This window comes from Elephas maximus, chromosome 15 (assembly GCF_024166365.1).
Source record: "Elephas maximus indicus isolate mEleMax1 chromosome 15, mEleMax1 primary haplotype, whole genome shotgun sequence".
NCBI lineage: Eukaryota > Metazoa > Chordata > Mammalia > Proboscidea > Elephantidae > Elephas > Elephas maximus.
In genome coordinates this window covers 34,677,777-34,703,639 of record NC_064833.1, presented here as the reverse complement: position 1 = coordinate 34,703,639, position 25,863 = coordinate 34,677,777, and the positions used below count along the sequence as shown (strand labels likewise).

The window sequence follows — 25,863 nt, the reverse complement described above, 5'->3', positions numbered from 1 at the left end:
CCACCGGCTCAATTTCTTTCTTCATTGTCGACGACCAGCTCCTTCCTGATGAATTCACATTAAAATGTATCTTCCTAATTGATTTTCTCAAGTACAGAAGAAAAATACAACAGAAACCAGTCCTCTACTATTGTATCACTTAACTAAAATAAACCGTTCCTTTACACACTTATTCCATTTATACAATTCCCCCACTAAATATTCTACAGGGAAAACTGCGAGAGCCAGAACTCAGAACTGCCTTGTTTTTCTGGGTCTCCCAAGTTTTCTACCTTTGACAGGGTGCACTCTTACCACTTTTCCATCTCCAGTTTCAGTGGAAAATAATTGAGTTTTCCTTGTCTGACAGGTTCCCATCTTACGCAGGTTCTGGCTTTCGCAGGTTTTAATGTATTTTATATTTACTCTCACTTCATGTTAATTTTACTAGAGGTTAAAAAACGTATTTTGTTATGAAAACTTGCTGGTGTAGATTCCATTTGATCTCAAAGCAGTACTGTCATTATTATTGTTTTCCCAACAACTTGCTCAAAACGTACTTGCTTTCTCTTTAAAAGTGGGGTTTTGACAATCAGACTACTCAAGCTCAACCGGGAATAAGAGAAAAACAGAAATGTCATAAAACATGCCATTGCCAGATGCACTAATGGGGCTCCAGCATACCTTCGTAAGCTAGCAAAAGCCTAAAAACCTTGGCTCGCCCGCGAAGTGAAACCAAGTACTAAGCCGTCTTGCGTTTGCAAACACTGCCCCCCTGGAGCAAAAGGTAAACACACAAATTCCCCCCTAAGGAACTGTTGGTTAGCTGCAGTGCAAGAAGGGAAAAGGCTCCGTGCAATTAGAAACGGAAAGCAATCACTTACTTTTTGCAGCCACTGAGTATAATTTTCCATTACATGCTCCAGGTGTTGAAGTTTCTGGGAAGAGAAATCGGGTCCCACGTGTGGAGCATCTCGCTGCAGAGCGTTTGGGTTGTACTGGTCTGTCGTACTCTCACGACAGTTCCCGTCGTGTTCTGGAAGAATGAAAGTGTAGGCGCATTGCCCATGTTGAATCCGGTTGTATCTTCTCCCACCGTTCTCTGGATTTCGGCGCTGGTTGCTGCACCCTATGTGAATCAGAATGGCAGCGAGGAAAGCAAAGGAAAGGAAAACTGTCATTGTACTGCCAGCACTCTCCTTCCGTGCCTCTCGCAAATCTCGCTCCTTTCTTCTGCCCTTTAAACTCGTTCTTTATTTCAGGTAAAACTGCTTGTTTGTTTGACTTTTTCCCCCTGCAAGAAAACTTTTGAAGACGAATCATAAAAAACTAGCCATTTGTTAGCTTTGCTCTAAAATGTTATTTTTTTATTTCACTGCAATGGTAGTTTCCTTAGTTAAAACTTGAGATATTTATTGCATAGTAGCTGAGATTTATTGTTTCCTCTCTGTAACAGTTCAGCGTGGAGCCTGCCTGAGTCAGCTGCATGTACATATTCTAGACCCTTGCCTCTACCCTATCTGCTGCAGATCTGCTATTTTCTCCCAGACCTCAGTGAGTTTTATTAAGGTTGCACATCCAAGCCAAGCTGGAAGCAGGCAGCCTTTCACAAGATGACTTGACAGGAATGCTTGAATGTGCCCCTATGCTAAGGATTGCTGATGGCTCAGGGCGGCGGGATCGTCTTACAAATTGGCTAGATGCGCATGACCTCAATCATGTATGGCCCGCCCGCCCCTTCCGCAGACAATTGCCTCCAGCCTTAAGCAGATTCACGGAAAATCAATAAATAGAGCAGTCCACCTTAATACGCTTTTGGTGTGTGTACTGACCTACTAAAATCTAGCAAACTAGCAGTATTTTTTTTTTTTTAAGTTTCTATTTAATTGGGGAACCCAAAGAAGAAACTTGGTATAATGTCCGATGAAATTATTTTTGACAGTGAATAAGAAAGTTGTAATTTTTTTTTTAATTCTTTTTTATAAAACATTTATTCTTGACTCTGGAGAAAAGACATTAAAAACCACTTTTAGAAATGCTGTTCTTTCATTGTATTCATTTCGGCTTTTAGAAAGTGGCTAAAACAATCAGGGAGGGTCAAATTAGAAAAAAACAAGACAAAAATCACAAGTTGTCCCTGAAAGGATTAGAGCTTATGTATATTACATAGAATAATGTAAGTAAGTATTCCTGGAACATGGATTTTTAAATGAAACCATTTCCCTGATCAGAATGCAACCCTGGGTGTTCTGTGTGTGTAAATTGGGCAACTTCCTTAGAAAAACTATGTGGTTACAATTTAAGACACTGGCCTGAGTGTTACTAATTCCTGCGGTTCATCCTAATCATATATTTTACAAAGGTCTCTGGTGTTGCTATGGCTAAAAAAAAAAAGTGCGGAAGCTCCACAGAAATCCTCATTGTGGCTGCGTGGATCAGCCATCTGAGAGCAAAGATACACCAGTTGTGCCAATGAGCCAGCAAAGGGTTGTACAGGAGAAATCCACATGTTTCTATTAGGGGAGAAATAAAAATTACCAGAAGGGAATTTCCCAAACACAAGGTGTAAATATATGAATACAGGAACCAGTAAAACATATAGAACAGACGATATGGCATATAGGCATCGAGATTTTCACTAGGTGTGTGCAGAAAACACGAGTTATGAGCGGGAACTTCCCTCAGGGACTGGGAGGGATTTAAGGCAATGGAGCTTGGCCATGCAGTCATGATGTTAAAACAGAAGCCACAGAGGTAGCCTCCCAGGTTCTGGAAGGGGGCAGGGCAGGGGGTGAAGGGCAGCAGAGGTTAGAGATGGGTGTTCAGGGAGAAATAAGAGGAGAGGGTAAAACAAATTCCAGAAGAAATGTGATTTACTTGGGGAGAAAAGAAGTGCTGAGATACATCAGTCCTTCCCACACCAATGACAAATTGCTGATTTGACAGACATGGAAGAAGTTATGGCAAACGCAGCAATAACCTTTTCAAGCCACCTTTGCAGCCTTCTCCTGTGTTGTTGCATGCCTCTCAGCTGGCTCGTAGATCACCCATGTGGAAGAATAATAATGATGCTTATTAAGAGCTAAGTACTTCTTACACACTATCTCACTTAATTGTTCCAACAACACAAAGACATAGACATTAATGTTTAACCCCACTTGGCTGACAGGGAGACTGAGCTGCTGAAAGGCTCATTGGTCACGGTCACATAGGTAGAAAGTGATGGTGTCATCATGTGAACTCAGGCAAACTGACACAGAGCCTATGCTTCTATGCCACGTCAGCTCACCTTTGAAAACCTCTGTGAAGAATGAGGGAAACCCTGGTGGTGTAGTGGTTAGGAGCTATGGCTGCTAACCAAAAGGCCGGCAGTTCAAACCCACCAGGTGCTCCTTGGAAGCTCTATGGAGTAGTTCTACTCTGTCCTATAGGGTCACTATGAGTCAGAATTGACTCGATGACAACCGGTTTGGTTTTTGGTTTTGGTGAAGGATGAAAGCAACTACAAAAGGGCTCCAGCTGCATTGATTTATAGTTCTAAAGCGAGGTAAGAAAAAAGACTGATTAAAACTAATTTATCCCTCCAAAGTGATCTAATCCATTCCCTGTACCAAAAAAAAAAAAAAAAAAGGAGAGAAGAAAAGAGGAAGAGAGAGCTAGGGAAGGAAGGGGGGTGGGAGGAAGGGGGAGAGGTAACCCATGAAATCAGGTTTTGTAAGGGTCCATGTGACGAGGTGGACTGGCAAAGCATAGGTTATCTAAGAATGTTTTCCAATGTTACTTGCCTTCAAAATTATCCATGGAAACAAGAGTCCAAAACAAACACCTATAAGTGCTGTGTAGAAAACTAAACATAACAGAAAATTGGTACAAGGCAAAAGGATGAGTAGTGAGGTCTCTACTAAAGTTCTCCTATGTTTTTAAACAGCCATGACTGCTAAAAATCTGTTCCGTGTGTGTGTGTGCAAGTGTGTATGTGTGTGTTTATCTGTGTGTGCTTGTTCCTGTGAACTTTTCCAATCTGAACAAATGAGAATGAGGAATGCACATTTTCCTGAGGGAAAAGTAGACAACTAAGAAAGCAAGCCTGGAATGCAAGTAAAAAAGTAGAGAGAGACAGAAGAAAGAGACAGATTGATTCATTTCTTTTTCAGAAAAACAAAAACAAACCAAGACACTGGAAGTACTAAAGTCAATTCAGAAAAGGTGTCTAAAGATCAGTTTCAAGCAATTGTAAGAACAGGGATGGGAAGAATCCACTCGTGCTTCTCTGGAACTCCAGCTGAGGAGACACTGGGTGCACTGAAAATCTCAGTGGCACTCTAAGGACAATATAAAAAAAAAAAAAAAGCCCAGGGAAATGAACCTAAGCAAGCGCTACAGTGTTGGTCGTTGTTGCTGGTTATTCAGAAATCATGCACAATTCAGGGGACTACAGAATTTACGGAGTAGACCTGTGGTGCAGAGGTTAAGACCAAAATCTACCAGCTGCTCCTTGGAAACCCTGTGGGGCGGTTCTACTCCATCCTGTAGAGTCGCTATGAGTCAGAATTGACTCGACAGTTCTGGGCTGCCAACTGAAAGGTTGGTGGCTTGAACCCATCAGCCACTCTGCCTCATAAAGACTTACAGCCTTGGAAACCCTATGGGACAGTTCTAAAAAAACCCTGCTCTGTCCTATATGGTCACCGTGAGTCAGAATCAACTCATAGGCAATGGGTTTGGGTAGTACATACATGCCCATTTTTTTTTATAACTCCTCCGCCACGCTTCCAGAAAACAAAAGTAAAAAAAAAATTCCTAAAGAACTACATCGTTCTATTCAAATGAGTTCTGAAGTAGCTTGATTTTGAAAGTTTTGTATTTTGTTTTCATTATTAGAGCTCTGGAATAGGGAGGTGTATTTGTTTAAGGTTCTGAACTCATATGTACTAAAAGTTAGGCTACTAGTAAATTTAGGCTCGTTCAGAAATTTCCAGTGTGACAAGGAATGCCCTTTACAGGGGAACTCGATGGCCCTAAATCTATCCTAAGAACCAGCCTTTGTTACTTCTTTTGAGAAGCTTTTCTAATTTCTCCAGGCAGCAAGTGGCACCCTCTATTGTATTTCAATAACTTTCCCTTCATATCTCCATAACGGAACTTCTCATGTTGCTTTCTCATTCTTTCTTGGTCTGTCTCCCCCTCTAGCTATGAGCTCATAAAGTGATCTCCTTTCTTTCATCTTTGAGTCTACAGCACTCACAATGCATTTTGGTTAAGGAATGAAAGAATAAATGATCAAATAAAGGAGCTAGTTAATTACTTAATTGGTACAGTTTCCTGATTTGATGTCTGGCTACTATATGTGATTGGCAACAGCTGTTTCATTTGTTGGGTAAGTTTGCCCAAAATCTATGAGCATGAGAGAACCAGAGGAAGCCAAACTTATTCTAAGTAATAAGTTAGACACATGAACATGGTACAATAATACTAAATAACATTTTTGAACCCTTACTAAATTAATTTCCTCATTTAATGTTCATGGAAACTCCATAAGTATGTGCTATTATTAGCATTCTACAGATGAGAATTGAGACATATATATGTTACACAATTGTGCAAGATCTATCATCTCTTATGTAGCAGAACAGGAATTTCATCTTCAACTGGTCTTTCTCTGGGGTCCACATTTGTAACCCATTGAGCTGTATTACCTCAGTGTTAGGAAACACAGAGAAGGGATTTCTTAGAATTTAAGGGACACAAATAGCATAGTATCTATAACTCAAATTTGTTCCCTCCTCCTCCCATCCATGCCTCCATGGATTCATGTTCTGATCCTCTAAAACAGAGCTAATCTTAAACCAGGATTCACCAGTACAGCTGTCCCATTTGTTTACCGACATCTAATCTGATTGATTAGGTTATAGCTTGAATTCATTCTGAATGGTAGGTCCTGTGCCATATCAGTTGTTACATATCTTGATCATCGCCCTGACTCTAAAATAAAATTGTTGTTGTTTGTTGTTAGTTGCCTTCTAGTCAGCTCCGACCCATGGCGACAGTATGTATAACAGAGTGAAACTACCCGGTCCTGTGCCGTCTTCATAATCTTTGGGTGTTTGAGCCCATCGTTGCAGCCACTGTGTCAATTCACCTCATAAAGGGTTTCCCTCGTTTTTGTTGACCCTCTACATTACCAAACATGATGTCCTTTTCAACCATTGGTCTTTCCTGATGACATGTCCAAAGTAAGCAAGACAAAGTCTCACCATCCTTGCTTCTAAGGAGCATTCTGGCTATACATCCTCCAAGACAGATTTGTTCATCCTAACAATATAAAATAGAGTTTATTCCTCTAAAACTCCGTCAGTGGATGAGACACAAGGTAGTACTCCTCTGATACTCACGTGATCACACATTATGCCAAAAGGAGCGAGAAAGCCTTCTCTTCCCTTGTGTACTGAATGCAATGTGGCTTCAGCACACCAAGATGCCATATTCTATGGCTCTGCCCTGGTCCCTTCAGGGATCCCTAGTATCAGCAGGGATGTGGCAGTTGCAGCTGTGTCCAAAAGGAAGTTACTCGGCTGTAGTCCCTGGAGGCAAAGCCAAGACCCTTTCACCCAACCGAGAAGGCATCAAAGGGGGCTAAAGCAGAGAAACCGTAAGAGGAAGGATATCACATGGGACTGACTGTAGTTAACGAGTACATGTGAAATATACCTTGGAAACTGCCAGACTTAATTGGAGGGACTCTGCAAAGAGCTGTTGGTACTGCAGTTGGTGGGGGGGTGAGGGCCCGAGACATATAGGTAACTGAGGAAAATTATTATATAAATATTCTCCTGCCTTCAGATGAGAGAAATTCCTTGTAATTGGTAGGTTCCTTGCTTGATGAGTCAGGTTTTTTGATAAGCCAGTTTTAAAATTGTGGTTTTGCAAGTTGGAAAGAGTAGAAACAGAATTAATTTGCTCTACATGAAAAAAAAAAAAAAAACTTTTTTTTTTTTTATATGAAAAAGGAGGGAAGAGATTCAGAAACTCAGGGAAAGATCTGGAAATGAGGGACTGAAGCCAAAGAGCTTTAGAGGTTCTGTGGGAGACAGGTCAGAAAGGAGAGAAGACTTGTGGCTGTGTGGCCAGGAGAGACTTGGGTAGATATATCAAGCAAGGATGTTTGGAATGAAATGGTGTTTCCTGCGAGATAAAATCCCTCTTATCTTCTTTTCCTACGAAACCTTCAATAAAATATATGCTTTGGGGCAAATGACTTCTTTATGGTGAGTGAGAAGAACCATTGATCTTTGTTCCAAGAGGCTATAGATGAAAACAGCTACCATCTGGGTTACATAGGTTGTTAATGTGAACACAATTAAAGTCATATTTTTTCCATGTTGGTCTTTCACATGAGATTAGAGCCTATATGTGAGCTGGGACTGTTTGTCTTATTCACTGATCCCCTTTGCCTGGCACATAGGAGGCATTTGATAAATATTTGTCATCCAGCTGGCTGTCTAACTGACTCACTTGCTTCAATCCTTGATGATGAGGCCTAAAAATATAGAAGCTCTGCCTAATTCCCTAGAGGTTTTCAGGTACTGGTCCTGCCTGGGCTCCTAAGATTTTACTTTCTGGAGAGTCATATAAGAGATTCAAAGTCAAAAGATTTCAAAGTGAATCCCAGTGGTACTGGGGTAATACCTAACATTCCCAGTCACCTATGGTCATTGTCACTGTTGAAGAACCATCCAAGAAATGTCTCAGAAATATCTTCCAGTATAACATTACTGTAAGTCCCTGAATGCTGCAAATGTACTTGGCTGCTAACTAAAAGATTGATGGTTTGAGTCCATTCAGAGATGCCTGAGAAGAAAGGCCTGGAAATATACTCCTGAAAAATCAGCCACTGAAAACCCTGAAGAGCACTATTTCACTCTGACACACATGAGGTCACCATGATTCGGAGATGACAACAAGCAGTTTTTGTGAAGTTACTTGTTATCATATAATTGAGATAGTTTCTACAAGTACACAAGTCAGAAAAGAAAGTAAACAGCTGGGGACTGTACCAAACAGAAATACAGAAGCCAACATTCCCCTCATACCACAATGGAGAAAGGATTCCATCGTTGACCCAGTAAGATGAGTTTTCATTAGCGGAAAAAAGCATATAAGCCACTTCACATTTACTAACTGCCTGCCTCTTCTCTTTTTCCCCACAGAAGTTTTGATTTCTAGATGAGAGAAGAATGCAAAGGGATCCCTGTCTCAACTTTGCAGACCTCACCATAAAAAACTCTCGGAAGGAACATGTACTTTAAAGGAGATGGCTGGCTTGACAGGCCATGGTACCCAATATGACTTAGATGGTGGCTAGTTCTCTTATCTGAAGCTGATAAATGCTCTCCATTGAGCAGTGACTCCTGTCCAGAGGAAAAACTTTGTGCTTGTGATCAGAAAGCTGTGGCCATCTCTGTTCATCAGGAAAAAAGAAGGATAACTCACAAGCATTGCAAGGTCAGATAGAAAAAAGTACCATGGAAATAAGGTCCCTCAATTTTCCTACCATTGATCATGATCACTCTTTCTCTTGTAGTCTTATTTTCACATCTTCTGTTAATCTAACCTCATCTCTCATCTAAGCACTGCCTTTATCTCTTCCCTTTTGCCAGATTGGAGGAACTGTTGCTCAGTGGTTAAGATGGGAGGAAAAAAAGCTTAAAAAAAAAAATTCTCGTGCATGCCATTACACTTTGGATGATACTGAACAAGTCACTTAATGTCTCTGTGCTCAGTTTCCTCATCTGTAAAATGAGGATGGAAATAGCAGTACCAATTTTATAATTAGGTTATGAAGATCCAATAAGATAATGGATCTAAGGAGCCCTGGTGGCACAGTGGTTAAGAGCTCAGCTACAAACCGAAAGATTGGCACTTTGAATACACCAGCCGCTCCTTGCAAACCCTATGGGGAAGTTCGACTCTGTCCTATAGGGTCGCTATGAGTCAGAATCAACTCGATGGCAATGGGCTAATGGATATGAAGCACTGAGGAAAGTATCTAGAACACACCAAAGTCTCTCAGTGTTAATTCTTGTTGTTTCTAAATGTGAATTCTCCATTCCCCAAAATGGTCCTACTTTTTTCCTTGTTTAATTCAATTTTACGACTATGTTTACCCACCTCTATTCCCTACCTTTTTTTCTTCTTAAGTTCTTAAAATTAGCTCTGAAACTCTTATAAATCATAATATTTAAGAAACACATTTTAAAATGAGAGGTGGCTGTGTTCACATTGCTAGTTCCCAAAAAAGCTCTGGTTCCTTGAGAGTAGAGGCTTTGATGGTTTTACCTCGGAACCTATAACAGTGAATGCGTGACACATAATAAAAAAAAAATGAATAATATAGGAAGCAATTTAGTAAGAATGCACTACTCTGGTTACTGGGGACTCAGAGACATCTGCTATAGCAGAAAGACACGGAAATCAATCACATTTTAGTAGTTATGAGGACTGTGTGAGTTGTATGCTCCAGGAGCAAGGCGAGCATAGTACACGCCATTTATGGCTTCATCTCCATGACTTGCCAATTTCAACTACATGGCCCTATTTCAAGAGCTTCTTTTTATGACTAGATTTGTAGAATTTATCACTCCATTTTATTTCCTGGGATGGGGAGATAATATACCAAATGTTTGCCTCTGATACAAATGAAAAATAATTAAAACACTTTACTATTAATCTTATAAGAAATATGCAACTTGGCATGACCTGTACATAAGCAAAGGAAACCCTATTTTATCTATTTTTTCTCCAAAGCCAATTTTACTCTCCCTCAGGCTCTAATCAGATTAGGAATTTGGTCATTAAATTAGAAAATAAATTCCAGTGCATATAAAACATTTAAAAATATGATTGCTTTAACCTGGTCTTAGTTCATAAATTGACTGGAAAAGACCGGTCCTTCTAACGGTAACATTAAAAGAAACACTCAACAAGTTCACAAAGTTTACTCTCTGTTTTTTACTGGATATGTGCTTTGGTTCTTTCCTTCGTCATCGCCTTTCATTTTGTAAAATTTCTTACTGGGGAGAATTGAGGCAATTGAAGAAAGAGTAGGACATGAAACAATCATAAATGGCTAGAAAATTGGGAAAGGATCTTATAACTATATTACTTTCATAATCAAATGTTCATTTTACTTCTGATATACACAGGTGAACAACTTTTAGCTCCAGAGGCACCAAACAGCCTACATCTTTCACAAAATGTTTTCCAAATTTGTATCACATTCATACAGCCTTCGTGGTGTTTGCCAATGCTGCACACATTCTCCTTGTACTGTTATTTACCTGATAGTCTTTTGAACTATTTTTTAAACCTTCTAGGTCTCTTAGATTTACCCTAAACATTAATATCTAGGAAACCAAGGACTTCTTGTGCTGCTTTTTCCTAATGTACTTTAAGGTAAATATCTGTCTATGCTCCGCCACCATACCATTTCATGCCCTCAACGGATGTGTGTTGTATTTTGGGAATCATCACTTAGGGCCATCGACAGTAAAGTCATGCCGTTTTGCCAAAAAAATGAAACAATACCTCCTATCAACAGAGCTGTGGAAAGGACTGCTAGAGCTGTAGTTCCCCAGGATCAGGTTACATAACGCCCAGAGAGTTTGGGAACTGTTTCCACTTTGTCAAATAAAAAATATAAAGAAAGTTTTTGAGACAAGCTTCTGCATTGACATTGCCGGAGAGCACACAAAGGACTTCCCTCAGGTCCCACCTAGAGAAGTCATGGCAGGGATTTGGCAACATCCCCATTTGCAATGCTGTCCATGGACAGGAATGTCCAGTGCAAGGTCTGAAAGTGGAATGACTGATTGACCAGGAATTTCAATAGCTCTTCTCTTGATTCTGGCAATGGAAAGAACAGCAAAGTTATTTAATATCTGAAGGGTAAATCTTCACTCCTTTGTAGTCCTGCATTTGGAAGAATGCTGGGGAATCAGTAAACAAATTTCTTCTCAAGAGTGGCATTCCCCTTGGAGAATTAACATTCCTCCCTGATATCCCTCAAAGAGTCATAAAAGCACATCAATTCAAAAGAGGGAAAAGAGAGTTAATATTTAAAGGAGCAGGTAAAAAATCAATTATCTTCAGTTATTAACAGCTAACATTTATTAAGTACCCACAATGTGTCCAGGCTGTAATAATTGCCATGTTTGCATTACCTCATTTATTGCAATCATCACAACAAGTGCTAATCAGTAGAAGCTAATATTACCACCATTTTGCAAATGAAGAAACAAACTTAGAGACGCTTTCAGGCACGATCCAAGCATATGGCTATCTGACTCCAGAGCTGTAGCTTTTAGCAGTTACATATATATAACTCCTCAGCGAGCCCTTTTAAAGCACCTGCCTATTTAGATTCACAAATTATCTTCTTGCTTTTATTATTTTCATCTCCTTATTTACAGAGACAATAAGAAGCATGGAACTTGATAACCAACTAGACCAAAGGAAAGTTATAATAGATTTGAGAATGAAAGCTACCAAAAAGTTAACAATTACAGTATATTTACTATATGCCAATCACTTTACATATATTATCAAATTTAACCCCTAAACTTATCATACCCATTTTACACATGAAGAAACTAAGGCTTTAGAAACGTGAAGTTTCCCCAGGGGTATGCAGAAGGGGGATTTTAACCACACAGTCTGACTCCAAGACCCAAGCATCTTAATATTGTCGTTGTTGTGTGCTATCAAGTCAATTCCAACTCATAGCGACCTTATATGCCAGAGTAGAGCTTTACAGGAGCAGACCTCCAGGTTTTTTTTCTCCCGAGGAGCTACTGGTGGGTTCAAACCCCTGACATTTCAGTTAGCAGCCAAACACTTAGCCATTGTGCCTCCAGGGCTCCTTTAAATTAATACACAAAATAAAATTTTGTAGAACTGGTGAAATAATCCTCTTAGAGGTATTTATATGAAGGACTGTAACTCTATATAGCTTCATCTTCACTGAGTACAAAGGATAAGATTAATTCTGTATTCTCAACATATCCTGGGTTGTCAGTATCAGCATCTCCTGGGATCTTGTTTGTAATGCAGAATCTCTGACCCTCTGCACATCTACTGAATCAGAAATCCTGGGTGTGGGGCTTGGCTTGTGTTAACAACCCTTGTAGACAATTCCCATGCAAGCTTAAGTTTGAGGACCAGTGTTTGGAGTCATCAGTTCTTAAGCTTAGCAGCAACTTAGGATCACCTGGGAACTTTACCATAAAAAAAGATGTTTGGGCCTGCCCCTGGGGATTCTGATTTACTTGATCTGAGGTGCAGCCTAGACACTGGTAGATCTGAAAGTGTATCAGGTGGTTCTAATGTGTAGCCATTGTTGAGAACCGCTGGCTTAACTGGAAGACCTAACCAGGAATGAGTGTTTTGAAAAGAGTTAGGTTGGTTTAGCGCAAAGAAATAGTGGGTGTGTTAGTTGCTTAGGGAGCCCTGGTGGGGCAGTGGTTAAGAGCTGAGCTGCTAACCAAAAAAGGTCGCAGTTCAAATCCACCAGCAGCTCCTTGAAAACCCTATGGGACAGTTCTACTCTGTCCTGCAGGGTCGCTATGAGTCGGAATGGACTCAATGGCAACGGGTTTGGTTTTGGTAGTTTTCTGTAGCTACCATAACAAAATACCACAAAGGAGGTGGCTTTACGGGAGCCCTGGTGGCACAGTGATTAAGCACCACTGCTAACTGAAAAGTCAGCAGTTCGGATCTACCAGCTGCTCCTTGGGAGAATGATGTGGCAGTCTGCCTCTGTAAAGATTACAGTGATGAAAACCCTATGCAGCAGTTCTATTCTCTACTATAGGGTCGCGATGAGTCAGCATGGACTCAAGGCAATGATTTGGTTTAGGTGGCTTTAAAAAGCAGAAATTTATTCTCTCACAGTTTTGGAGGCTGGCAGTCCAAATTTAGTGTATTGGCCATGTCAGTTCCTTCTGAGGGCTCTGAGAAAGGAACTGTTCATATCTCTCTCCTAGTCTCTAGTGGCTACCTGCAATCATTGGCATTCCTTTGCTGCTTAAAGAAGCATTTGCCTCTGTTGTCTCATGGCATTTGTTTTCCCGTGTGTGACCCTCTTTCCATGTCTGTTCTCCCCTTTTATAAGATACCACATAGAAGGGATTAGGACTAGGACTCACACTGCTCTGGTATGACTTAGCTGATAATATCTTCAAAGAAAGATTCCATTTCCCCAAATGAGGTCACATTCACAGGTACAGTGGTTAGGACTTCAATGTATCTTTTGTAGGGGACACAATTGAGTCTATAACAGAAGGTAACTTACTTGGATAAGCCTGAAAACATTTCTGGAAGGCTCTTCAACTCTAGGATTATAAAATAATGACCTCAGTGCCTTTGAAGTGTTAAATATCTAATTTTTGCAGCATTTAGCGACACAAAGATGACCACGTATTAAATAAAACTAGACAAGAAAGCATTTCCATAGTTCATATTTTTGTTGTTGTTGAAGTTATTTAGCTCTTAAATTTATATTTTAAAGCCTATTTCATATAGCCTATTTATGTCTTCATCACTCGTGAACAGTATTGACTTTCATCTAGTAACTAACAACTGCTGTTATGATGATATTTTGTTTCTGCTTTCATGGAGTGTTTCTATTTGTTCCTCCCAAAATAAGCAGTCATTGCCTGCTGTCTTATCCCCAAGTGCTCCAGTATGTGATTTAACTCCTGGGATGAATTGACTAGAAAAACAGCAGTGACAAATCCTTCTTCCCAAATCAATTACAGAGGCTTTGGAATGGCTAGTTGTACTCTGAGAGTATATACCCACAAGGATTCTACATTTTCTCTAAGGAAACTGTTGGTCTTTGGAATAACTATTTTCTTGTATCAAATTGGCATCACATATCAAAAAAAAAAAAATTCATTTGACGAATGTGTTTTCTTTGGATTACCATAGGTTGCATTGAAATAAAACATGTATTTATTAAACATTTATTTTGACATAATTATAGATTAATAGGAAGTTTCAGAGGTAGTAAAGAGAGGATCCATATGGTCTTCACCCAGTTTCCCCCATGGGTTACATCCTACATAACTATAGTACAATATCATAACCAGGAATATGACATTAGTACAATGTATGTGCATAATTCTATATCATTTTATCACACGGTAGATTCATGTAACCACCACCACGATCAATATACAGCACTATCCATCACCACAAATCCTCATGCTGATCCTTTTGTCACACCCACCACCTCTCCCTACCCCAACACCCCTGACCCTGGCAACCACTAATCTGTTTTCCCAACTTTATAATTTTGTCATTTAAAGAAAATTATATAAATTGAATTATATAGTATGTGATCTCTTGAGATTGCTTTTTTTCAGTGTTCATGTGGTTTGCGAATGTTTTAGCCATTCCCTCTTATGAATCAGGCACTATTATAAGCACTAGAGATACACGGTTAAATCCATCTTGAGTCCCTGCCCTCCAGAAACTTGATGTCTAATAATTGAGATAAACATGAAAGTAAACAATTGTAAAATAATGAGATATTACAAACAATTATAGTTCTATCAGGTTTATTGTTAGCACAAAAGCAGAAGCTTTATTATTATTATTATTTCTGGCAATTGTAAAATTAAAGGCCAATAAAAGACTTTTCTAAATCCTGCTTAAGCTAGCACAGGCTCTCTTTATCAGTTCATTGCTTTTTCCCCCTACTAATTTTAAGTGAAATCTAAGAGGCAGATTATCAATTCAGAAAAAAAAAAAGATAGCAGAATATATCCCTGTCAAAAACGCCTTGGTCTCCACAATTAAGGCATCATGCTTTGTATATGCTTACAAAGGTAAGAAGGAGTCCTAGGAATTATTGTCAGAAGAATTTTGGGCTCATTGTGATTGTGTGGTGCTGTTTTAGTAAAAGCACATCACCAGGAAATAAAAGCAAATTGGTTTAAATTAGATCAGTGTTCTCACCAAACTAATGCTATCTTTTAATATTTTAATACCCATTAAAATTCTTCAGTCACAAGTGAAATAAGTCAATCACAAAAGGACAAGCACTATATGAGACCACTACTTTAAAAACTCACGAAAAGGTTTACACACAAAAAGAAACATCTTTGATGGCTACAAGGGAGGGGAGGGGTGGAGATGGAAAAACACTAAATAGAGAATAGATAAGTGGTAACTTTGGTGAACGGTAAGACAGTATACAATACTAGGGAAATCAGCACAACTTCTACAAGGCAAGATCACGTAAGCTCCATAGATATACCCAAACTCCCTGTGGGACTGAATTGCTGGGCCGAGGGCTATGTGGACCATGGTCTAGGGGAATATCTAGCTCAACTGGCATAACATTGTTTATAAAGAAAATGGTTCTACATTCTACTTTGGTGAGTACAGTCTGGGGCCTTAAAAGCCTGAGTGGCCATGTAAGATACTCCACTGGTCTCACCCCTTCGGAAGCAAGGAAGAATGAGGAAAACTAAACATATAAGGGAAAGATTAGTCCAACAGACTAATGGACCACATCTACCATGGGCTCCACCAGGGTGAGTCCAGTACAACTAGATGGTGCCTGGCTACCCCCACTGACTGCTCTGACAGTGATTGCAATAGAGGGTCCCGGACAGAGCTGGAGAAAAATGTAGAACAAAATTCTAACTTACAAAAAAAGACCAGACTTACTGGCCTGACAGAGACTGGAGAAACCCCAAGAATATGCCCCTCCCACACACACATTTTTATCTCAGTAATGAAGTCACTCCCAAGGTTTACCCCTCAGCCAAAGATTAGACAGGCCCACAAAACAAAACAAACCAAAAGGGCACCACAGCCCAGAGGCAAGGACTAGATGGCAGCAGGGGACAGGAAAGCTGGCAATAGGGAACCCAAGGTCAAGAAGGGAGAGTGCTGACATGTCATGGGGTTGTTAACCAATGTCATACAACAATATGTGTACTATTCAATGAGAAACTAGTTTTTTCTGTAACCCTTCATCTAAACTACAATATTAAAAAAAAAAAACACGAATTAAACTCTGAGATAAAAAAATATTAAATTACTACATTAAAAAAAAAATTCTTTAGTCACTATGCACATGTTCCAAAACCAAATCCAGTGCTGTCGAGTTGATTCCGACTCATAGTGACCCTACAGGACAGAGTAGAACTGCCCCATAGAGTTTTCAAGGAGCGCCTGGTGGATTTGAACTGCTGACCCTTTGGTTAGCAGCCTAGAACTTAACCACTACGCCACCAGGGTTTCCATGGACATGTTAATATCCAGTAAATTCCATTACTATTAGTGAGTAAAGTCCACCAGAAAGAAGCAGGTTTACAAATTCCACAATGAACCCCGGGGACCCTGGATCAAACCTCATATCAACACTTGATTTGGAAAGCCTACCTTAGGAACAAGGTAGGTTCCTCGTATTTTTTTTTTTTATCTCCATTCATTCATCCATTCATCCAACAAATATCTATTGATGTCATACTACACGACGAGCATTGCTCTCTATGTGGGGGATATCGCAGTAAACCACAGGCAAACTCTCCTGACACTAGAGTTTACATTTTGAGGTGGAAAGTCAGAAAAACAAATTGAATTATTACATCTTTCACACTGTATATTACATGATGATAAGTGTTATTTAAAAATTAAGCAGGAAAGTAGAACAGGGCATGTGACAGTGTTGGTGATGGATGAAATTCAGCTTAAAAATAGGATATCAGGGAAGAATTCACTGGAAGGTGATATTTGAGCTAGTATTTATAGTGAAAGTGGTAGGCAGAATAATGGCTCCCCAAAGATCTCCAGGATGTCTTCAAAGATAAAGAGGACTTGAAACACATACTGATGAAGATCAAAGACCACAGTCTTCAGTCTGGATTACACCTCAAATAAAGACAACAAAAATATCCACAACTGGACCAATAAGCAACATGATAATAAACAGAAAAGACTGTGGTTGTCAAGGATTTTATTTTACTTGGATGCACAATCAACACCCACGGAAGTAGCAGTTGAGAAATCAAAAGACATATTATATTGGGCTAACCTGCTGCAAAAGACCTCTTTAAAGTGTTGAAAAGCAAAGATGTCACCTTAAGGACTAAGATATGCCTGACCCCAGCCATGGGCACCTAACAACAACAGAGATGACCACATCTTAATCCTTGGATACTATGACTATGTTACCTTACATGGCAAAAGGGACTTTTCAGATGTGACTAAGGTTGAAGATCTTGACTGAGATGGGGAGATTATCCTGGATTATCTGGGTGGGCACAATCTAATCACATGGGTTCTTAAAATCAGAGCACCTTTCCCAGCTAGGGTCAGAGGAAGAAGTGACTATGGAAGAATGGTTAGGGAGGCAACCTTACTGGCTTTGAAGATGGAGGAAAGGTGCCACCAGCCAATGAACACGAGCAGCCTCTAGAAGGTGGAAAAGGCAAAGAAAAGCATTCTCCCCTGGAGCCTCCAGAAAATAACACAGTTCTCTTGGCACCCTGATTTTAGCCCAGTGATGGTGTCTGACTTCTGTCCTACAAAACCGGCAGACGACAAATCTGTATTGCTTTAAATGGCTAAATTGGTAGTAATTTGTTACAGCAGCAATAGAAAAATAATGCAGTACAGGGAATGCTCTTGTTCAAGGAGCAGTGGGGAAGCTAGACAGGGTGGAAAAATTAGACCCACAATAGGAGATAAGGTCAGAGTGGAAGGGTGGAAGTGAAAGATCATGGATGGCCTTGGTAGCCAGTGTAATTACATTGGTTTTTACACTTGAGGAGCCACTGTGGGTTTTTGAGCAGAGGAGTGACATGATCTGACTTATATCTTAAAAAAATTACTTCTAGCTGTTCTGTAGAGGGACAAGGACAAAATCTTAGAGATCAGCAAGGAGGCTCTTTCAATGACCCAGATGGAAGAAGATGGTTGCTTTGATGAAGGTCATGGCTGTGGAGGTGAGAAGTGGTCAGGTAAATGTTTTGAAGGTGAAGCCAACAGGATTTCCTGGTTCTTTTGAGATGGAAAATGTTGTGGGAGGAACAGTTTTGAGCAGGAGGACATTAGCAGTTTAGTTTGGGCATGCTACGTTTGGTCTGCTTATTAGACATTAAAACAGAGATATCTAGTAAGCACTTGGGTATATAACTCTGGAGTTTGGGGGGTTGGTTCATAACAGATATAAATTTGGGGATTATAGGGATTATGAGTATGGGTAGATAGGGAAGAGAAAAGGTCTAAGAACTAGGATCTTGGGTGTCTAGTGCTAAGAGATTACGGAAATGAGGTGGAATCAGCAAAGGAGTCAGAGAAGACGAGTAGCCAGTGATGTAGAAAGAAAACTACAAAGCTGAGTGTCCTAGAAGCCAAGGGAAGCATGTCTTTCAAGGTGAAGGGTGATCAACTATGACAAATGTAGCTTTTTAGATGAAGTAAGATGAGGACTGAGAACTGACCAATGGTTTTAGCAACATGGAAGCTCTTGATGCCCTTGGTAAGACCAGTTTCAGAAGAATAGTGAAGGGTGGGGGCTGATCCTTACTAGAATTGGTTTAAGAAAAACTGAAAGGCAAGAAATGGGCATCGACAAATAATGATCACTTTCTTAAGGAGATTTCTATAAATAGCAAAATCCATCTCAGAAAAGGAGGCATCGATAAAAAGCATTTGAAAAGGTTTCACACTGTATTTTCTGCTAACATTATGGGAACTTAAGGACCCAAGATTTAAACCCCCTGTCCTGGTGTGAAACATGCTAACCTGGACAAACTGACTTCGTAGATATTGGCTTTGCTCTTCCTTTTATACCTTGTTTTGCCAGTAGAGTTACTGAAACAATATCTTTGAACTTGCCGATAGGCTATTCTAAACTCTCTTGCACAAATAAGCAAGCTTTACTCTATTGCTGCCAGAAAATAAGTCTAACTGACATATGAATACAATATAGCCCTTCTACTCGGCTTGATAAAAAAAAAAAAAACAAAACTACTTTTCTCTTTTACGGCGAAAACTTTGTAGTTTCCTATTAAAGGGGACAATGACCAGCAGCAGATTCATGCTTGGGGAGGTATATCTATTCTTGGTTTCATTTTTCCCTCTAAAGTATTACGGTTCCCCACCCGCCACCTCCTTTGGCCACTTTTCAGGAGAAGACCTCCTCAGTGGATTGAAATGCCCTTTGGCAACTTCTTCAGAAATAAAGGAAAAGCCCAGTTGTTTGGGAATTTTCTAGCAATGGTATGAGGAGAATTATTTTCCTTCTGGGCTGGTACATGGATTTTCTTAAAATTATTTCCTTTATAGGGAAGATGATCATATCTCCTTCCAAATTCTTTCATTGAAATGTGGTATAAAAAATCATTGATGAGTAAGTCAAACATTATTTTACCCTGAGAAGCATGACAAAGGGGAAATACAATTGGACTTGATAGTACAGAAATTCTAGTTTCAAAAAAAATTCTCAAATACTTAGTAAAATTTAGTATATGGGCAAGATGACATCTCAAATCAGTGGGGAAAGATTTATTTTTAAACAAATGCCTTTGAGACAACTCTATGTCCGTTTAGAAAAAGATAAAGCTGGCTTTCTACCAATACTGTACACCACGATAAACTGTTATGAATTGAATTATGTCCCCCCCAAATATGTGTTGTAAATCCTAACCTCCCTCTATGCCTATGGATAGAGCCCTGGTTGCATAGTTGTTAAGAGCTCCACTGCTAACCAAAAAGTCGGCACTTTAAACCTGACAGCTGCTCCTTGGAAACCTTATAGGGCAGTTCTACTCTGTTCTACAGGGTCTCTTTGAGCTGGAATCAACTGATGGCAAGGAGTTACAGAGTGCCCAAAATTATAATCCCATTTGGGAATGGGTTGTCTTTGTTATGCTAATGAGGCAGGATTACTGTAGGGTGCGTCTTGAGTCATTCTCTTTTGAGATATAAAAAAGATTATATAAGCAAAAGAGAGAGGCAGAGATGGAGGAAGAGAGATGACAAGCCATATGAAGATCACCCAGGAGCAGAAGGTCAGAAGAGACAAGGACCTTCTTCTAGAGCCGACAGAGTGTGAAGGCCTTCCCCAAGAGCTGACACCCTGAATTCACACTTCTAGCCTCCTTAACTGTGAAAAAAATAAATTCCTGTTTGTTAAAGTCATCCATTTGTGGTATTTCTGTTATAGCAGCACTAGATAACTAAGACAAACTCCATATCAATTGAAGTTTTGTATCCTAAAAAATAAAAATACTAGAAGGAAACATGAATAAATTCCCTTATGTCCTTAGATTTGTAAAAGTTTTTCTAATTTAAAACCTAGAAGCCATTTAAAATATTATGATTCTGACTGCCAAAAAAACCCAGAAAAAGTCCAAATATCAAATCAAAAAAAAAAAAAAATGAGCAAACTCAAAAGACAACTGACAGATAAAATAATAACTGCAATTCATAGCATACAATAAAAATGCAAAATAAAATTCCACCAAGGCATGAGTTTAAACAATCATACTGGCAAAAGTCAAAAGTTAGACAAAACCATTTTGTTGGCTGTGGGGAAACAGATAGTCTTACACATTACAGGTGAAAGTAAAAAATAGCGTAGTAACTTACATGGAGAGAAATTGGGCAGTATTTAATTATAAATGTGTTTAGCCTTTAGTCCAGGATTTCGCTTTGGGGAATTTATCCCACAGAAGCACCTGTAATGAAACGATGGATGTTCAAGGGTATCCACTGAAACCTTATTTGTAAAAGCAAAAGATCAGAACCAAGCCAAGTGTCATAAAAAGAAAACTGGTAATATACACTGTGGTTCATCCACCCACGGCTACTTAGCTATGCAGCTACAAAAAACAAGGAGGAGACACTTGGAAAGATCTCCAGTATATATTGTTAAGTGGGTTTTTAAAAATAATTACAAAATAGGACATTGTTATGGAATGAATTGTGTCCCCCCAAAATTTGTGTTGTAAATCCTAACCCCTACAGCTGTGGTTATAATCCCATTTGGGAATTTTTTTTTTTTATATTAATGACGCAGTATTAGTGTAGAGTGTGTTTTGAGTCAATCTCTTTTCACATATAAAAGGAATAGATTAACCATCAGAGATGGGGAAGGATAGATGCCATGGCACCAAGGAACAGAAGATGAAGAGATAAGGACTTTTCCCCAGGGCTGACAGAGAGAGAAACCTTCCCCTAGATACAGCACTCTGTATTCAGACTTCAAGCCTCCTCACTGTGAGAAAATAAATTTTTGTTTTTTAAAGCCACCCACTTGTGGTACTTCTGTTATAGCAGCGCTAGATGACTAAGACAGGTACCTGTTCTTTATAAAAGAGAAGTTTCTGGAGTGGGCTGGAACAGCAGTTGGAGAGAGATTTCTTAACGCTGTTACAGTTTTGATTTTTTAATAATGTGAATACTATTTGCAACAAAACAAAAATTAATAACTTTTTTTTTTTAAAAGAAGAACTGGCATCAAATCCTGAGTCACTTATAGGTATTTTAACCTTGAACAGTAACTTAACAATCCTAGACTTGGTTTCTTAGTCCATAAATTAGGAAACAAAGTTTGTTATCTCATATTTTGTTTTACTTGTAATAAATGATATGATGCATGGGAAAATGCTTTGAACCATAAAATGACATGAAAGGAAGACATACTATCTTATTTTTATTTTGTTTTATTTAAATGATTTGCTGGCAGACATACACAGCAGGTAATAATCTAATCAAGTAACTATGAGCACAGACACCTCTAACGTTCATGTAAGTTCAAGCGTTCATTCTTCACCTAACCTGCTTTACTCATATTATGAACTGAATTGTGTCCTCCAAAAACATGTGTTGTAAATCCTAACCTCTGTGCCTGTGGCTTATTGAAGTTGTCAAGGATTTCATTTTACTTGGATCCACAGTCACCACCCCTGGAAGCAGTAGTCAAGAAATCAAAGGAGCATCCAAATTGGTAAGGAAGAAGTAAAAATAGCTCTACTTGCAATTGTTATGATCTTATACACAGAAAACCCTAAAGAATCCACAAGAAAACTGCTGGAACTAATAGATTTCAACAAAGTATCAGGATACAAGATAAACGACAAAAATCAGTTGGATTCCTCTACACCAATAAAGAGAACTTCAAAGAGGAAATCACCAAATCAATAGCATTTACAATAGCCCTCGAGAAGATAAAATACTTAGGAATAAACTAATCAGCAACGTAAAAGATCTATACAAAGAAAACTACAAGACGCTACCACAAGAAACCAAAAGAGATCTACATAGGTAGAAAAACATACCTTGCTCGAGGGTAGGAAGACTCAACACTGTGAAACTGTCTTTTCTACCCAAAGCGGTCTACAGATACAATGCAATCTGATCCAAATTCCAATGGCATTTTTTAATGAGATGGAGAAACAAATCACTAACTTCACGTGGAAAGGGAAGAGGCCCTGGATAAGTAAAGCATTTACTGAAGAAGAAGAACAAAGTGGGAGGCCTCATACCACCTGATTTTAGAACCCATTGTAGTCAAAACAGCCTGGTACTGGTACAACAACAGATACATAGACCCATGGAGCAGAATTGAGAATTCAGATGTAAATTCATCTACCTATGAGCAGCTGATATTTGACAAAGGCTCAGAGTCCATTATTTGGGGAAAAAGACAGTCTCTTGAATAAATGGTGCTGGCATAACTGGATATTTACCTGCAAAAAATGAAACAAGAGCCATACCTCATACCATGCACAAAAACTAAACCAAAATGGATAAAAGACCTAAATATAAAACCTACAACAATGAAGATCATGGAAGAAAAAACAGTGATGATGCCAGGAGCCCTAAAAACATGGCATAAACAGTCTACAAAACATTACTAACAATGCACAAACACCAGAAGAGGAACTAGATAACTGGGAGCTCCTAAAAATCAAACACTTATGCCTATGAAAAGACTTCATCAAAAGAGTAAAATGACAACCTATAGGCTGGGAAAAAATTTTTTGGCTATGATAAATCTGATCAGCATCTAATCTCTAAAATCTACAAGATACTGCAAAACTTCAGCAACAAAAAGACAAACAACCCAATTAAAAAATGGGCAAAGGACATGAACAGACATTTCACCAAAAAAGATATTCAGGCAGCTATCATATACATGAGGAAATGCTCACAATCATTAGCCATTAGAGAAATGCAAATCAAAACTACAATGAGATACCATCTCACCCCAACAAGGCTGGCATTGATCCAAAAAACACAAAATAATAAATATTGGAGGGGTTGTAGAGAGACTGGAACACTTATACAATGCTGGTGGGAATGTAAAATGGTATAACCACTTTGGGAATTGATTTGGGGCTTCCTTAAAAAGCGAGAAATAGAAGTACCATACGATCCAGCAATCCCACTCCTTGGAATATATCCTAGAGCAATAAGAGCCATCACATGAACGGATATATGCACACCCATGTTCACTGCAGCACTGTTCACAATAGCAAAAAAAATGGAAACAACTAGGTGCCCAGCAAAGGATGAATGGATAAACACAATGGAATACTACTCAAAGATAAAGAACAACAGTGGATCTGCGAAACATGTCATAACATGGATTAATCTGGAAAGCCTTATGCTGAGTGAAATTAGTCATCACTTTTTTTTTTTTAAAGGACAAATATTGTAACAAGACTGCTATTATAAGAACTGAAGAAATGGTTTACACACAGAAGAAAACATTCTTTGATAGTTGGGGAGGGAGGGAATAGGATATTCACTAACTAGATAATAGATAAGAATTATCTTAGGTGAAAGGAAGGACAACACACAATAAAGGGAAATCAGCACAACTGGACTAAACCAAAAGCTAAGAAGTTTCCTGAATACAACCAAACACTTTGAGGGACAGAGTAGCAGGGGCAGGGATCTAGAGACCACGGTTTCAGAGGACATCTAGGTCAATTGGCATAACAAAGTCAATTAAGAAAATGTCTGCATCCCACTTTGGTGAGTGCTTCCTGGGGTCTTAAAAGCTAGCAAGCAGCCATCTAAGATACGTCAATTGATCCCAACCCACCTGGAGCAAAGGAGAATGAAGAACACCAATGACACAAGGAAAATACTAGCCCAAGAGACAGAAACAGCCACATAAACCAGAGACTCCATCAGCCTGAGACCAGAAGAACTAGATGGTACCTGGCTACCACTAACGACCTACCCTGACAGGAAACACCATAGAGAGTCCCTGATGGAGCAGGAGAAGAGTGGAGTGCAGAACTCAAATTCTAGTAAAAAGATCAGACTTAATGATCTGACTAAGCCTGGAGGGACTCCCGGAAGACATGGCCCCTGGCCTGTTAGCTCAGAACTGAAACCATTTCCAAGGCCAACTCTTCAAAGATTAGACTGGACTATAGGACTTTTTTTTTTTTTTTTTTTTTATAGGACACAAAATGATACTTGTGAAGAGAGGGCTTCTTAGTTCAAGTAGATACATGAGACTAAATGGGCAGCTCCTGTCTGGAGGCAAAATGAGAAGGCAAAATGGGAAGGAAGCTGGTTGAATGGACACGAGTAATCCAGGGTACAAAGGGGGAGTGTGCTGTCACATTATACAGAGAGAGACTAGGGTCACATAACAATGTATGCATAAATTTTTGTGTGAGAAACTAACTTGAACTGTAAAACTTCACTTAAAGCATAATGAAGAAAAAGAAATCAAACAATGTATTGCATTGAGCAAGTCTGCTGCGAAAGATCTCTACAGTGTGAAAAAGCAAAGATGTCACCTTGAGGACTAAAGGGCCCCAGATCAAAGCCATGGTATTTTCAATCACCTCACATGCTTGTGAAAGTTGGACAATGAATAAGGAAGACCAAAAAAAGAACTGATGCCTTTGAATTATGGTGTTGACAAAGAATATTGAATATACCACAGACTGCCAGAAGAATGAACAAATCTGTCTTGAAAGAAGTACAGCCAGAATGCTCCTTAGACACGAGGATGTCAAGACATGTTATCAGGAAGGACTAATCTGTGGAGAAGGATAATCATCTTGATAAAGTAGAGGGTCAGCAAAAAAGAGGAAGACCCTCAACAAGATGGATTGACATAGTGCCTACAACAACGGGCTCAAGTATAGCAACATATGTGATGATGCACAGGACCAGGAAGTGTTTCATTTTGTTGTACACAGGGTGGTTACGAGTCAGAATTGACTCAAGGGCACGTAACAACAACCACATGCCTGTGGTTATAAATCCATTTGGGAATGGCTGTCTTTGTTATGCTAATGAGGCAGGATTGGTAATAGAGTGTGCCTTGAGTCAATCTCTTTTGAGACATAAAAGAGATTAAACAAGCAAGAGAGTAAACAGAGATGGGGGAAGAGAGATGCCAAGTCACAAGAAGATCTCCCAGGAGCAGAAGCTCAAGAGACAAGGAACTTCCTCTAGAGCCAAGAGAGAGAAAGCCTTCCCCTAGAGCTAGCACCCTGAAATCAGACTTCTAGCCTCCTAAACTGTGAGGAAGTAAATTTCTGTTTGTTAAAGCCACCCACTTATTGTATTTCAAACCATAAAGTGTTTCTCCAGGCCTAGGGTATAGTTAGAGAACAAACACTGGGGACAAAAGGGCTGGATCACTGGGACAACAGCCCCTCCAAATCCTTCCCTCTCAAGTGCCTCTCAGCTGCCTTCTCCCTTTATATTCTTCTAGGGCCGCCTGGCTGCCAGGTGGCTGTGAGGGCACCTTTGTCCTACTGCCCTGCTGCCACTCACAGATTCCACTGCTACCCATTGTGGTGGCATATTCATATTTCCATC

General features: G+C 39.5%; 1 protein-coding gene across 2 annotated transcripts in view; it reads right to left on the bottom strand.

Annotated features, from left to right (window-relative positions):
* ANGPT1 (angiopoietin 1) overlaps positions 1–1,652 on the bottom strand; it is a 283,240-nt gene extending 281,588 nt beyond the window's left edge. For both annotated transcript variants that reach the window (XM_049854301.1, XM_049854302.1), the window contains exon 1: positions 864–1,652. In XM_049854301.1, the coding sequence (XP_049710258.1) occupies positions 864–1,160 (297 nt within the window). In that variant the 5' untranslated portion in view covers positions 1,161–1,652. The remainder of the gene's footprint in view (positions 1–863) is intronic.
* Between the last annotated feature and the right edge of the window lie 24,211 nt (positions 1,653–25,863).